The sequence below is a fragment of the Mytilus californianus genome, unplaced genomic scaffold (assembly GCF_021869535.1).
Source record: "Mytilus californianus isolate M0D057914Y unplaced genomic scaffold, xbMytCali1.0.p SCAF_7, whole genome shotgun sequence".
NCBI lineage: Eukaryota > Metazoa > Mollusca > Bivalvia > Mytilida > Mytilidae > Mytilus > Mytilus californianus.
In genome coordinates this window covers 116,551,241-116,567,101 of record NW_026262723.1, presented here as the reverse complement: position 1 = coordinate 116,567,101, position 15,861 = coordinate 116,551,241, and the positions used below count along the sequence as shown (strand labels likewise).

Genomic DNA, 15,861 nt, shown 5'->3' with positions numbered 1-15,861 from the left:
GTCGAGCTTTCTGCGACAAAAGTCACAGGCTCGACTAAAACTACCTTGTCCAAAAACTTTAACCTGAAGCTGGACAGACGGACGGACGAACGAACGAACGGACATACGCACAGACCGAAAAACATAATGCCTTTAAGTGGGGCATAAAAATCAGCCCAATATCTGAAGGTGTTTAGAAAAAAATTGCGTATAATGGTTTGTTGTGGAATGACGGAATGACGGACAAGGGTAAAATAATATGGCCCTGACAACTTTGGCCATAACAAAAACTTGACCAATGAACCATGAAAATGATATAAAGGTCATGAAACTTCCCTGTCGGACATGTACACCTTACAATCATTCCATACGCCAAATAAAGTTGACCTATTGTTTCTAGTTTATGAGAAACAGACATAACCATGAAAACTTAACATTTGACAAATGAACTATGAAAATGAGGTCAAGGTCACATGAACCCTGCCAGACCAATATCTTCACCTAACAATCATTCCATACACCAAATAAAGTTGACCTATTACTTACAGTATTTGAAAGACAAATCCATGAAGCTCAACATTGACCAATGAACCCTTAAAATTAGGTCATCTGCCCCCCCCCCCCCCACCCCCAAGATGTGTACACCTTACAATCATTCCATTCAGAAAATGTAGTGGCTGTATTGCTGATAGAATCTTAGAAATATACCAAACCAGAAAAAAATCTACATTATTCAATGAACCAGGCCAGAAAGACATGTACACCTTACATCATTCCAATGAACATTGACCAATGAACCATTAAAATGAAGTCACGGTCAGATGAAACCTGCCAGTCTTACAAGTTAACCTTACAATCATTCCACACACCAAATAACGTTGACACAGGCGATACACAAATTAAAGATAGTCATTTCAGAGCAAAAGTTGCTTAAAAGAGTCATCTGATAGTTTTGGAAGAAGTGAAAGTGGGAAGATCTATACAATCAGTACACTTTTTTTCAGGTACTTTCCCTTAGTATTATGGTTTTAAAAAAATTAGACAATTACTTGATTTTTACCTTTTATGCTCTATTTCTAACCACAATAACCATGCTGGTTTATTAAGGGTGCACCCATTTTGGTTTTGCAACTCCTCCTTATTACAATTAATTGAAATTTGGCATTGGTCAAGGTCATACTTTTCTCAGATTGTTTATCATGTCTTAACACTAAACCTGTTTGATGTGTACCATTTGATACTTTGATCTGGGGGAACGTGATTTATTTATATACCCTTGCTTTCTGAAGTGGCAGTTTATAGTGAGGGAGAAATCAGCTTGCCCTGTTTTCTGAAAATCGCACCTTGCACATTTGGCCATTTGATTTAAACTTTTTTTTCTATCAGTAAACCGTAATTTGACCTTGACATTTAGGTCACCTATAGAGGGGAGGTATGGCAGAAGAAATTCTAAGATCAAAAGGTCTCTGTATGAAAAAATATGGATAAACCAAGCTCCTTCCCATTTTTAATTGCAAATTTCCAGCATGATTGTTATGACATTATAAAGTGACCTTGAAAAGGTGAATTGGTACGACATTAGAAATAGACTTTGAAGAATGAATTGCTATGATATTATAAACAGACCTTGAAGCATGCATTGTTATGACACTATAAACTGACCTGATAGTATAAATTGTAATGACATTATAAATGACCTTGAAGCATGCATTTGTATGACATTACAGACCTTGAGGCAAGAATTGGAATGACATTATAAACTGACCTTGAAGTATAAATTGTTATTACATTATACTGTCCTTTAGAAACATGAATTGGTATGACATTATAAACTGACATTCAAACCTATTTGGTGATAACAATTTAAACTGACCTCCAAGCATGAATTGTTATAAAATTATAAACTGACCTTCAAACATGTATGGTTATGACATTTAAATACTTTATCTTCAGGGTCCATAAGGGCAGCAAAATCACAACTAGGACATCTGTAAAAGAATAATAAGTTTCAAAATAAGACTTCGATAATGATATTCTGGTAAAATCAAAATCAAAAAGTTTGCATAATGTATCCAAGATTCACAATTATTTTTGGAACCTCGACAATCATTTGCTGCTTTGTTATCATCGTTTCAAATTAGCAATGGAAGTAAATCCCTGCAAATATCAGAGGGCTTCAGGTAGTGGCTCTTGAAGTTATTTATTTTTCGATAGACGACGTTGACAGAAATATTTTTTGTTACCAATGTAAACAAGATAGGGGCGATAATAACAAAACCGGCTCAACGTTAAAAATATTTATTTTCGCTTCGTGTTCATTGTTAAATTGAATACTATACACAAAACATTCATTTCAATGATAATAATATATTTTTGTAGTTTTTTTTCTTTTTCCAGATAGCAATATTTTCATGGAGTACATTTTTTTGTGTTTACCAAAAATATATTCATGCGCCAGGACATTTCAATGACTAAAATATAAATTGTACGTTTGATAGAGGTTACGATTGGGGAAATTTTAATTCCTTATCTCTAATCAGGGCTTCGGAATTCCCATTTCCCGGGGAAAGTAAAATCAAAGAGCTGAAAGCTCTGAGGAAAAATGACGCCATTGTCTCTAATATTGGGATATTTTTTGATGCAAGTCTTGATTTTCACATAATTTACCAACTGAATCTGAAGAGTAGGCTGACTGACAATAGAATAGAAATGAATTGTTTTCAATGTCTATGGCTTTTTTATTTGTTTGTCAAGATATATATATATATATGTGTGAAGTGAATATAAAAAAGAAGATGTGGTATGATTGCCAATGAGACAACTCTCCACAGGAATCCAAATGACACAGAAATTAACAACTAAAGGTCACCGTACGGCCTTTAACAATGAGCAAAGCCCATACCACATAGTCAGCTATAAAAGGCCCCGAAATCACAAATGTAAAACAATTCAAACGAGAAAACTAACGGTCTAATTTATGTACAAAAAAGAACGAAAAACAAATATGTAACACATAAAAAAACGACAACCACTGAATTACAGGCTCCTGATTTGGGACAGGCACATACGTACAGAATGTGGCGGGGTTAAACATGTAAGCGGGATCCCAAACCTCCCCCTAACCTGGGACAGTGGTGTAACATGACTATATATATATACTGGTTGTTTCTTTTGTATAAAGAAATAGCTCAAGACTACCTGAACGATCTACAATATTCAAAGTAATATGTGAATTTGTTTCTTGCAATTTCATTATTCTTAGTCAAGGATACATTAACAGACTATCCCCTTCTTTGTAGAATTATTTAACAAAACTATAAAGGGGCATAACTCTAGAACGGTTAAAGTGACGCTACCAAAATTCAAAATTGATCTGTGTTTTGTAGTAATTAGCATTGTGTATAAGTTTCATAACATTTGGTTGAGGCGAACTCAAGTTAGAGAATGGAATCCAATTTTGGGACGTACGTACAGACGTACAGACGGACAAGGGTAAAACTTAATGCCCCCTCCACTATGGCGGGGGCATAATGATGATGAAGAGCGGCCTGCAGTAAGCAAGCTCTTATATATAGCCCACATAGTCCTTATTTAAGAGATAACTTACAAGTGACTTAGTGACATTGTTATTTCTGTTACTTAAAGGATGATCAAATTCTGTAGATTTAGACAATATTATTGTTATACTAGTTTGACAATTACAAATATAGTGACACCATTTATACAACCAAATTTCATTGTTGATATTTATATATATCTATATATAAACTGAAATCTTTAAATGACAACATAAATTATTGCAGAATTATCTTTTTTTCAAATATTTTAATGTCTGTGAGTCATTTATTTCAAATATATTAACCCATACTAAAATAAGGAGATGTGGTTACATGATTGCCAATGAGATAACAGTCTGATAACTATCATCCAGAGTCTAAATAATGTGGCTGCTGGCAGTATAAGTCACTTTACAACATTAGAGCCTAATTTTTTATAAAGACCTAGCTATACCTTTTTCTTAGGCAAGGTGTATTATATAACTCTGAAAACAATACAATCCAGTGTTCTCCCCAGGATTTTTTTATAGCGCTGTGGTATTAGCGCCCGATTTAAGATTGATTCACCTTAAGTTTCATGTTTGTGACTTGATGTTACATTTATTCATAACTACCATGTTAGTTTTATTATATTGAATAGACAAAGACCCTGGATTTTTTATACATGTGCCATGTGCATTAACTGAAATGCAAATAAGTGGCATTTCAATTATTAATTAAACTTTAAAAATTAAAATGCCTAGATAACTTAAATAATTTGATTTTATTACCACCCGTCCCCAAATGTAGCACAGTAGGTATATCTTTTTTTCTCACTTTCAGTTGTTTGACTCATAAACTAGTTATATATCCTTTACAACTTCATAATTTACTTACACATATTTAAGAAGGTTTACAATGACAAAATTGGAATTTCTTCATTAATTTTTATTTTACATTTATCGAATTACAATTTTGCAATTAAAATTGGTATATCCTTTAATATCAAAGGAAGAAATGGAATAACTAAAGTTTTAGCACTTTTGCTCAATGAAATTGTCTCCCTTCACAACTTCCTGTTTACACATTTTGCTGTATCTCTAGGAATCATTAAATGCCATTCCTTATCCAAGTCATCCACAGTTAACTTTGATTTTAAATTAATATTTAATTAATAGTTATTGAAAAGTGGATGGCAAATCTCAATATTTTTTATTTATTTTCAAGAAATTTTCGTATCCGATTTTGAAAATAGCGATGCAAGTAAAAGTAATCGTAAAATACGGGCTTGTAATAAACACCTGTACAACGGGAATGCTTTTCTCCAAACAATACAGGTTCAATAGTTTAGTTGTTAACTCGAAAAAGTAATGAAATAATCATAATGTTTCAAAAATGGACGAGACCACGTTGTCAGAGAAAGGGTAAAATTTTTCATAAATACTATTGGTATGATTCATTGACATACCTGCCAACCTCTGAAACATTCAAAGAGGGAGATCTCCCTCTCAGCTATGACAGCTGAGGGGGAGCTTTTGCGCGAACGACATTTTCAAGTGAAATATATGACGTGTTTATTTATTCATCTACGATACACATATAAGAGTTAATAGATATACTTTGTTTCTTTAAATATGGTTATATCCTACAGAAAGTGTGTTGTTTGTTTCTTTCCTATTTCATCAACTTTGACATTTGAATTCCTTCCGGACAATTTTCACTCCAGATACCTCTGTTATAAGAGAGCAATCATGTTGTTACAGGTGCATTTTGTGTGTGCACATATTTATTTCACTAAATTTGGTTCAATACATATCTTATAAATTTCAATATAAACATTGAATAGAAGTATAGATCTTTTAAAAGATTTTTAAAATATAATTATTTTTTTTGTCTTAAGGCATACAAAATCTTTTAATTGCCATCCTTTTATGATTCTTTGTTTAATTTGTATTTAGTTTATATTGTTTTATCAATTCACATTATTTTAAGAAGGGTAATTTAAAACAGGATTAAACAGGGGAAGTAACCAGAAATTTCTTTGAAGTGTTTTGCTTGAAGCAAAAGTCGTTAATGATCGTTAATTAGTACTATATTTGACACCCAAGATGTGAAGTGAAGCCATTTAATTTCACATGGTCTGTGATTTACAGGTAAAAACAACCCTCATCAGTGAGACAAAAACGTAATTAATGTTGACTTGTCATTCAAGGTTAAAATATCCCAAAGCGGGAGATTCTATACTCCCGCGCGGGAGGATACCGGCAAGCTGGAGATTTCCTGAATTTCGCCATTTGAGAGGGAGTCTCCCGCTCAAAACGGGAGTGTTGGCAGGTATGCATTGAGCACTGCCTACTCCTTTCATAAAGTTTCTGCATCTTATAATTCTTTTTAAAGTGAAGAAATCCAGAAAGAAATGAAGTCTTATTGACAAAAAAACTTCTACAATTATCGCCATTTTATTCTTTAATAGAACTGGCCCCTGCGATATTTGACCTATATTATGTCTGCAGCAGTAACTTTGTAAACAAATACATACGCACCGCGTGGATATAACCATAATTACTAATTTTCGATTCTTAAAAACTTCTCAAATCTTGATAAAGACCATTATCTTTCGTATGATTTCAAGATGATTCCGATTTTTATTTTTTGAATGATTTCAAAGTTCCGCTGACAAGAAAGGTAAACATTCTTTCAAGAACTATTTTCTAGCGATAGCGATTTGTTATCACTGGTATATAAAAAGTCGAAAACCATAACAATACAGATCTATTTATATTCTAATATTTTTACGGATTGTAAAGACATGCACATAAAAACGAAAGCTCGTATAAATATGAAAAATATACCAAAGGGATAGCTCAAAATACCATTTAATAACAATAAACATATGGACAGGTTAAGAATGAAATTCTGTACAGGACATAGGTATGTAAAATATGGAATCGAGTTCGGAAGGCAGCTTGGAAGCGACCGGAATCGATAAAATGAAATCCGGTCGATGGTATAGCAAAATTGACGCTTTGACAGTGTCATTTTCCAAAAATTGTCAGGTAAGCGAAAACGCAGGTACCAATTTCCCGTCGGGTAAGTAAATCGTCTTTATGTGGTACTTTCCGGTGTGTTGTATTCTTGTTCTACAAAGTTGGTAGTTGGGCAAAATCTAGTTTAGGATAAACATATTTTAAAAGGAATTTATTGGTGTATAAACTGGACCAAGTCACTCACAAACAAATAAAAGTCCTTCAGATGTTTATCAGACTTTTATTTATTTGAGAGCGACTTGGTCCAGTTTATACACCAATAAATTCCTTTAAAAAGGCGTTTAATCCCATAATAAAAGATGAATTGAATACACAAAATTAAGCTATCATGTTTTTTTTTTTGGTGGAAAGTCATCATGCAAAATATGAAAAAATTAATTAACAATAACAGAAGAGTTGTCTACACAGACCTTGTATGATATACAGCATTAGACTAGAAAACTGACATGTCATTAACAGCCCTGCTTGTACATTTTTATGCGAGGAAAAGAGACTGATGCATACAATTAAATGTTCGTAGGTTGTAAATTTTTATAAATTTTGACACCAGCAATTAATTCAAGATCTGTTCCTGATTAATATATGTTTTGTTAAAATCCAAGCATTGTTTTTTGGTGAGCATTTTCATAAATGGTAAGCAACCAATAATTTTGACACAAAGAGTCATATTGTAACAAAAATTTAGAAAGCATGCATAAGGAAAAAATTTTATAAACCACCTTCCATACATTATTCTTGCAAAATTTGGTCAATATTGTCCATCTGCTATAAGAGAAGATCATAAAATTGTTTTTTTTTCCAATAGGCTTCAACAGAAACTGATCTTCCATTGTAGCCACGCAGATAAGCACAAAATAAGATTTTTTTGTAAGTAGAACCCCCCCCCCCCCTCCCCCTTTTCAACTCATCAATCCTAAAGACTTTGAAAAGATTTGGCATTGTGGAATCAGAGGAGAAGAAATATAAACATTTGACTAATCAGAATCAAGAATTTTATATGTTACCTCACTACACTTGATATTTTCTATTTTACCTGACTAGATCTGCTAAATCTGCTAAGTTGATATTTTCTTCCTGGACTCTATCTTCATACTTGGACAAAATATTACTGGACAGAGCTTTCTGTAATTGACCTACATATATACAATAACTACATGTTCATACATTTATCGGTTCAATAAATTTCAGAAAAAAATTGACATTGTTGCAAAAACATTTATCTATTTACCTGCAATCGCCATATATTTTGTCTATGGTAGATTTAATAATAATTTTTTTGAAATTGAGAGAATATTTACATTTGGCCATTTGAATATCCTTTGTCAAAATACACCCTTATTGTGCATATTGAAATTGCTGCAAAAATAAAATGGGCTATTTAGACTTGGTGTTTATCCAGAAGCAAATAAAATGGCTCTGTAGACATCCCCTTAGGCATAAATATAAGTATTGTGTCAATTGTAACTGTTAAAAATCCCATAACTCTGGAATGACAAACCATAAAATTTTCAAAATAAAAAGGAGTACCTACACCAATCCCAACATCAATGTTAAGTTAAGTCCCACTCTGGAACCACAGAGCAAAAACAATTCAAAATCAAAAGGAAGCTTTCTTCTGTCAATCCTGAATCATCTATTGACGTTTTGTTCAATGAAGAAAAGAAGGATGGAAGGGCATTCAAATGACATTGGTGTACCACAATGTATATATATGTCACATCTTTCCATGTGCGTATAAAAGTCATAGCTTCAATACTATATTTTCACTGGACCAACAAACCCCTTAAACTTTTGATGCAGTAAAGGTTTATGAGCTATGAGACAAAGGATTTGCTCGTGATGATCCAACAGTCACAGACAAATGTAAACTCTACCTATTGTTGAGTTGTATGTCAAATACTGTAAATTCAGAAATTATTGCGAGGTTTTTATTAATGCGAATAATGCGAGCGGCTGACGATCACAATAATTAAACCTCGCATTCTTACTTTCATTTTTCCCTCGTCAATTTGTGATTGATTTATCTCCCTTTGTTCAGTGATGTGATGTAAGTAACCTTTCACCTGGGGCATTTAAGGGTAATGTGTTTTTACAACGTATTTCCGCTAATCTGTGTAATCAGTGAAGCCAGGTGACATTTTTATAACACTTTGACTTTTAATTGGAAATGTGCCTGTAATATGTTTATGTTTGATCAAAAGCTGCCGGGAATTTTTATGAATGGGAAAATTACTATTGACATGCTGTTCTATTCTTGTATCCAGTGACAAATTACGATGTTACTTTATTTTGTTAATATTGTTTGTAATTGTGCAGTGAAGCATGTGTATTTTCGGTATAAGTAAACACCTTTAGAAAGTGAGAAATAAAAACAAATTATCTAATAATATTTATTACAATAAATAAATAATAGACAATAAAATAACAAAAATCATCATTAGATAATATTGTTCATAAAGCACAAGTACAGCAATAGTTTTTTCAAGAGTCAATTTATAAGTCATCACAAGCTACTATTGTTCATTAAGCACAAGTTCAACACTACATGTAGTTCATTAAAAATACAATTAATTAACACTTTATACAGTCACTTATACCAGACTTTTTCCAACCTAGCAAGATAATGTCTTTCTTTGACTTCAACTCGTGGAACACTTTACTCAACCATTTAGCATGTAACGGCTTGAGAACAGAAAGTCTTAGGTCAACCTTGTTGATGGTGGATGAATCTTTTAGATCTTCAGCAACCATATCTGCGTACCAGTTTGTAAATTCGTTTTTCATAGCAGCTTTGAGTTCACCATTCACGCTGAGATCCATTGGCTGAAGTTCCCCAGTACAACCCGCAGTACGAAAACGTGTTGAATCCGAGCCTTCGACAAAGCATCTAGGACTTCTTGACACCTGTGTGCAACGAAAAAGGTCAAATATGGCAATTGAATGCTGTCGTATCGGCAGGTCTAACTCTTCTTTAACTTTGTCGGTATACGGCACAAGGACAGTCTCAATGTAACGCACCATACTCTGTTCGTTACTCCAGTGGCTCTCTGTGTGGAAAACGTCCCAGTCAGAGGGAAACGGATATTTTGCGTGACACTGGTCTGTTTTACCTTGGTATAAAATCTGAGGTGGTAAGAGACAACCATCTGATGTGCTACCTAGTAAATCTGTAATCTCGCGTTTATCTTCTAAACCGATAATGTCAACTTGCTTTGAGCCCTCCATCTCTAATGTCCAGTTAGATACAGGGACGATCTTTAACCCAGTCTGGTCAAAGTTGAAGATCAGTTGTGGAGGCATGTTGTACTTGGTAACGGTCTCGGTGATGATGCGGATGAAATTCACTTTTTTGGTGCTCAAAGTCATCTGGCAGTTTTCTGGCTGCTTTGGTACCTTTTCGCTTGATGTACCAAGTCTTTTTAGGAAGGATACGGCCCATGTCTTGGTGATATGTATCGATCCACCAGCTTCACTGAGTAGTGTGGGGTTTTTGTGTCTGACAAGTCCACGGGCTGTTGCAATAACGATAGCTTGGTTTACGATGCCACCTGCTTCTATGATGCTGGGTATGTGGGCTCCTATATCTTTGTCTAAATCACCAAGAAGAAGTGGTCTACCACGTTTTTCTGGTGTCAACGCATTGACAGGTTGGTGTTTAGATTCTTTTGAGTGTACAAGATATTTCTTTTTCATGGCTTGTACTGCACTTTCTTTAATGTCAAGTTGGAGGTCTTTGCTAAATTTGCGGGCAGCGGCAACATTGCCATGTTCAGTGGCGTGTTTTGCCATTTTAGCACGGGTCTCTGGTGTGTAGTGGTTGTTGCTGGCTTTTCTCTTGACCCCCTGTTTTATGCTGGTAGTTGACTCATCAGTAGCAAGAGAGTTAAAAATTTCAGTGTTAGTGGCTTTTATCTTATCAGCTGCATCTTTGTTGATAGCGTGTTCAGGATCGGGCAACCTCAAGACGATGTCGTCAGGGGAGCGTTTATTTGTGACGTACTTTACACATGGACATTTTTTAACTTTAATGGCGTTTAAAAAAAATCATTCCTATTTATGTATAAATGAGTCTTTGTTAATCAACGCTGATTTATTGGATGTGTAATTAAATTTATTTGTAACAATGTGCCACAAGCCTAACACTTTATGATGAATTTTATTTTTCTCAACTTCGCTTGTATGCATAAAAGGACTCGGAAGCCAAACCTAATTTACCTCAGGTGATTGTGATTATCAACTTTTAATATTGTAATTTATTTTCCTTTGAAGCTAAAATATCCTATAATTACCCAAGCCGGGCCTTGCTCTACACTAATCTTCTGCACGTGGTCAATGTTCGATTAAGTTTCTAGATCCCCAAAGTAGGCATGTACAACAAATACAGTACTAGTAATTGAACTTAGTTTCTAGATCCCCTTTACAAAGTTACATCAGATAAGAATTGTGTATTCAATCACAGAAAACATACGAAAGGTAACTTGATCCCTAGATCAAAACAAACATTTTGCGAATAAAAAATGTAAATATCTGTGACTTACAATAATATTTACCTTAAAAAAAAATTTTTGAGGTCAGCAAATCGCAAAAATAAAACCTCGCATTTTTGCCGGTGGTCGGCGAATCGCAATAATAAATGCACGCAATAATTTCTCAATTTACAGTAATTAATCAGTTACTAAGTAATGTAAACTTACTCATGGGGTAGGAAGCATCACACCCATCTGTCATACACAATAAGTCTGCCTGTAAACACAAATAATGTTAATTAAATATACACCTTCATAAACTGTTGACACAGGGATATATCTCACATATGTGTAATTTGGAACAGTATAATGCAAATGTTGAAATTTAAATGGAACTTTAAACAGGTAAACTACTCAAACATTTCATGAAATGTAACTTAGGGGTCAAGGCCAAAATATCTCCATGGAAATTAAATGTGTCAATTATAAAACTAATCCATACTAAAGATAAATGATGTACTATCAATGGTTCCTCTTTAACTGACCTAATTACAAACTAAATTATTGATGCTGCTGACTCGGGTATCATCATGCCTTAGTCTTACTTCCCTGATTTTGTTAAGGCAAGACAAACAACTGTCAAGTCTTTTAAGGTATTCTGGGATTTTCTACTTCACCTTGTATCACAACTAATTGGTCCAGTTTGTTTTTTTAATGAAGTCAGAAAATCTTAATGCAGAAAGGTAATTTACTTGAGACCTCTTATTTAAATGAAGAAATATATTTGTCAGATTTTGTTTTATAGGTAATATCTCTATCATGTCTATACAAAATAGAAAAATAAACAATCAATTTAAAAACAATAACACTGAAATGTCACTACTGTTTTAGTGATCATGATTCAATTTATGTTGAAAGTCATAAAGAAAAAGGTTATACAAGTATTATGTAAAAATAACATTATCAATGATACACTTAAATGAGGTCAAGTTCAAATGAACCCTGTCAGACAAACATGTACACCTTTCAAGCTTAAGGTTACATACCTTCCCGTGTCCGAATACAGACTCTTTGGCATATCTTTCAAGACACTCCTGGCAAAACAGGTGCCCCTCGTAACACTGAATCATCATCTCAAATGCCACTTCACCATAGCAACAACCACACTCTATCAACTGACCACTTTCCTCATACTCATGTTCGTTAACACTGACTGCCATTATATGGTCCTGTTCCTATAAATAACAATAACATTTTACATGTATGAAGCAGAGTTTTGATCTCAGAAATGTTAATTTTATAATAGTTCTAATTATAACAATAAATTAAACAATACTGATATCTTGAAACTTTATTTTCAATCATATTTCATTTCAAATTGTAAGACTTTTGATAATGTATTTTTTTTCTAAACAGTAATAAAATGCTTCGCTGAGCGCAGCCTGATACGACCACAGTGGTCGAACCCTGAACAGTTGGGGCAAATTTGGACACAATATTCAAGCTTAATACTAACTGAATTTGGATTGTGATCAAATTTTTGACATAATATAGGTTTCTGACACAAAATAAATGTGGTCATAGATCTTACAAATCTAATGCGCAATACTGTGCAATTGAATATTTCTTCTTGAAACTTTTCAAAAATTTGAAATTTTGAAAATTTAAAAAAAAAAATATGAACCCTTTAAAAAAAATTGGAAACCCCCCCATCCCCCCAAACTTTTTGAATCCCCTTTTAGCATTAACCATCAAACTCAATTGCAGTCTTTCCATTGTAGTATGGAACCTTGTAGTACAATTTTAGAGAGATCCATACACTTAATCACAAGTTACTGTCTGGAAACTAGAAAAATGCTTTTTTTTAAATTAAAAAGCCTCCATCAGTAACATTAAATAGTAATATCTAAAAATAAAATTCCTTCACATACATAATCATGGCTATAATTAAATTACCTTTATTAAACATTTTTAAAATAGTAACTTCTAAAAACAAATTGACAGCTAATCACCTAAAGACAATACATTTCTTTATAAATAATTTACAAGCAGTGTAAGGGAGGTAATTTGACAATATGTGTTTGAATTACCTCCCTTACACTGCTTTAAAATTATGTTTTGTACTTAAGTATTTGTCCATTAACCTGGAAACCCTTGTTTTTCCCTCTTTTTTGCCCCTAATTCCTAAACAGTTTGAGCCATAAGCCCCCAAAGCAAATTCTCACCATCCCTTTGTGATATGGTAACTTGTGGTATAAATTCAGAGATCCATACACCATTTCACAAGTTATTGTCTGGAAACTAGAAAAATGATTACTTGGGCCCCATTTTGGCCCCTAATTCCTGAACTGTTAGGACCATAACCCCCAAAATCAAGCCCAACCTTCCTTTTGTGGTCATAAACCTTATGGTAAAATTTCATAGAAATCCATACACTTTAACAAAAGTTATTGTCCGGAAACCAATATGTCTTCGGATGACGACGTGATACCAATATACGACCGCAAAATTTTTGTGGTCGTATAAAAACATGTACTTTTTCATATCTGTTTAATAAATGACTTTGGATTTAAAAACTTTAATTCTTACCAGTCTCAAGTCTGAGATGGAATTTGAATGACCCACTACATAGTCATTCTGTTCAGTTGTACTTGAGAAAAGTGTGACAGAATGGATGAACGGGGGAACAGATGGAAGGGCAAGAAGTATGCAATATAGCCACACTCTCAGAAGTTTGAAATATAATTATTTAAGCAAGACCAGGAAATTATGTCAGAAGCTGTTTCATATTGAAGGACCAAGGCCATAAAAAAGAATAGGTTGGTTTGCCCTAACCCGACCGACCCGTAAAAAAGCACCCGAGTCAAAATCTTTTTTTAATCAAAATTTGCGATGTTTTTTTTTTGCGGCGTTTTGTCGTATCCATATCTGTCTTGAGTTTGTTGCATAGAATAACCTGATCCGATCTGACTGGGCTTTATCACAGGACAATTTGTGTTATGTATTAAAGCCTCCAATTGATACGGATGAAAAACAACATATTACTGTCTAGTACAAATAAAGGTCGGATTAAAATCAAAACCCGTAGTTTCCAAAAATTCTATCGTTTTGAAAACGCAAAAACATGGAAAGAGGTGTTTGATAAAGTGTGTGACGACGATTTCATCCTACGGAAAACTGATGAAATTTGTGTGACTGTCTCTGACCGATCGGGACACTCGTTTGAGCCCGACTTTGAGGAACCAATCCAAGTTGTCCAGCAATTTGATTCAGCATTAAAATTTGATTAAAATGATATTATTCTGACAGAAGTTCTGTCAACAGTGTTTTGTTCAAGTGTTTTGTATTTGGATTTTGTATTCAAATAAACTTCTTCTTAGTATGAGCCTCATTTAATTAGAACCTTCAAATATATATGGAGTTTTTCCTTAACTTTAAAATTTTAAAGAATAAAACAAAAACGTTTTTTCCAACATATGTACAGCACATATAAATATAAAACAATAAAAGTATCATGCATGGCATATTTACAGGGACCTTTTTATTAATTATTTAATTTCATTTTCATAGCTTTTAATATTTGTCTAGAGCTTCTTTATATTTCTTACAATTGTTATATGACAGACTCTGTGTCGGTATATATATGTCACTTATGATAATCACTATTTTCATTTGTTTGTCATTTCCTCCATTTTGAGATATATGTATATACCTATATGCAATATATGTCTTGCTAATTTTCAATCTTTCTATATGCATTTGGAATAACATATTTCTGGTTTTGTTTTCAATATTTTCCTGGAATTTTTCACAGTTATCAAACAGCTCCTTATATTTTGAACATTCTATAAGCAATTGTACTATCGCAGTTTTGTTCGTGAAGGTGCAGTTCCATTTTGTTGGTGTGATTTTATCAGTGATCTCTTTTCTTATTTCAGGGAAATATTTTTCTCTCGTAGTACTGAGTATAAACTCATTTAAAATGTTTGTCTGTATTTACAATGTAAACATTCAGAAAAAAGTGTGAACATTGAGGTGGAATGCTGAAAAAAAACTGTTAATAGAAAAGATCTTTATAGTACATATAGATCCTGGCATATATGTGTCTGACAATTTATACAAAACTTATAATAGTCTTTCATTTTAAAAGTAAAATAATTTTTCCCCTATTTTTCTCTAAAAGTATAAAAAAAAAAAGAATTTCCCTACCTACATACCCACACTGGAGACTGGTGGGTAGGGTTTGGGCAAACAGAAATATTTTTAAGTCTGGCCCAATTAATTGTGGCAAAAATTTGTAATGTAAATTCAAGGGGACCAGTGAGGTTGAAAAATGAAACATAAGAGCACTCCTATTTCATCAATATACAATACATCTTATCATTATTTGTCCTCCATTATGGGACACCACAAACATTTCTATTTCATTTTGACATCATAAGTGAAAATGTCTGATGCTACATATGGAAAGTGATTGTAGAATGATGTCAATAAGTCTATTATTACAAATTTTCGATGGTGTAATAGGTACAGATTATTTCCTTTTTCGTCTTATCTTGTTAATTTATTTCCTTTATAATATTTCATTTGCATTAACCATGTTAACTACACTCTTTTTAGAAAAGACATTTTAGGTCTTTTATTCATTTTAAATTTTCTTTAATTTTGCATCAAAATTGATTATTATTGACCATTCTGAAGAATTTATTCAATAGAAGTATATAATCCTATTTCAATATGAATTAATCAGGATAAGACTGGTTGCCTGTCTGAAGTGTGATGCAAATTATGACCTATATGCAAGCCTCGTGGCATCGTGATGACTAAGCTGAC

The 15,861-nt window shown here is 33.2% G+C and overlaps 1 protein-coding gene across 1 annotated transcript in view; it reads right to left on the bottom strand.

Moving 5' to 3' along the window:
• LOC127708954 (uncharacterized) overlaps positions 1 to 15,861 on the bottom strand; it is a 208,916-nt gene that overhangs the window by 168,426 nt on the left and 24,629 nt on the right. The window contains exons 10-13 of the mRNA XM_052214167.1: positions 12,075 to 12,263; positions 11,257 to 11,305; positions 7,596 to 7,695; positions 1,889 to 1,967 (exon numbers count right to left, since the gene is read on the bottom strand). Of these exons, the coding sequence (XP_052070127.1) occupies positions 1,889 to 1,967; positions 7,596 to 7,695; positions 11,257 to 11,305; positions 12,075 to 12,263 (417 nt within the window). The remainder of the gene's footprint in view (positions 1 to 1,888; positions 1,968 to 7,595; positions 7,696 to 11,256; positions 11,306 to 12,074; positions 12,264 to 15,861) is intronic.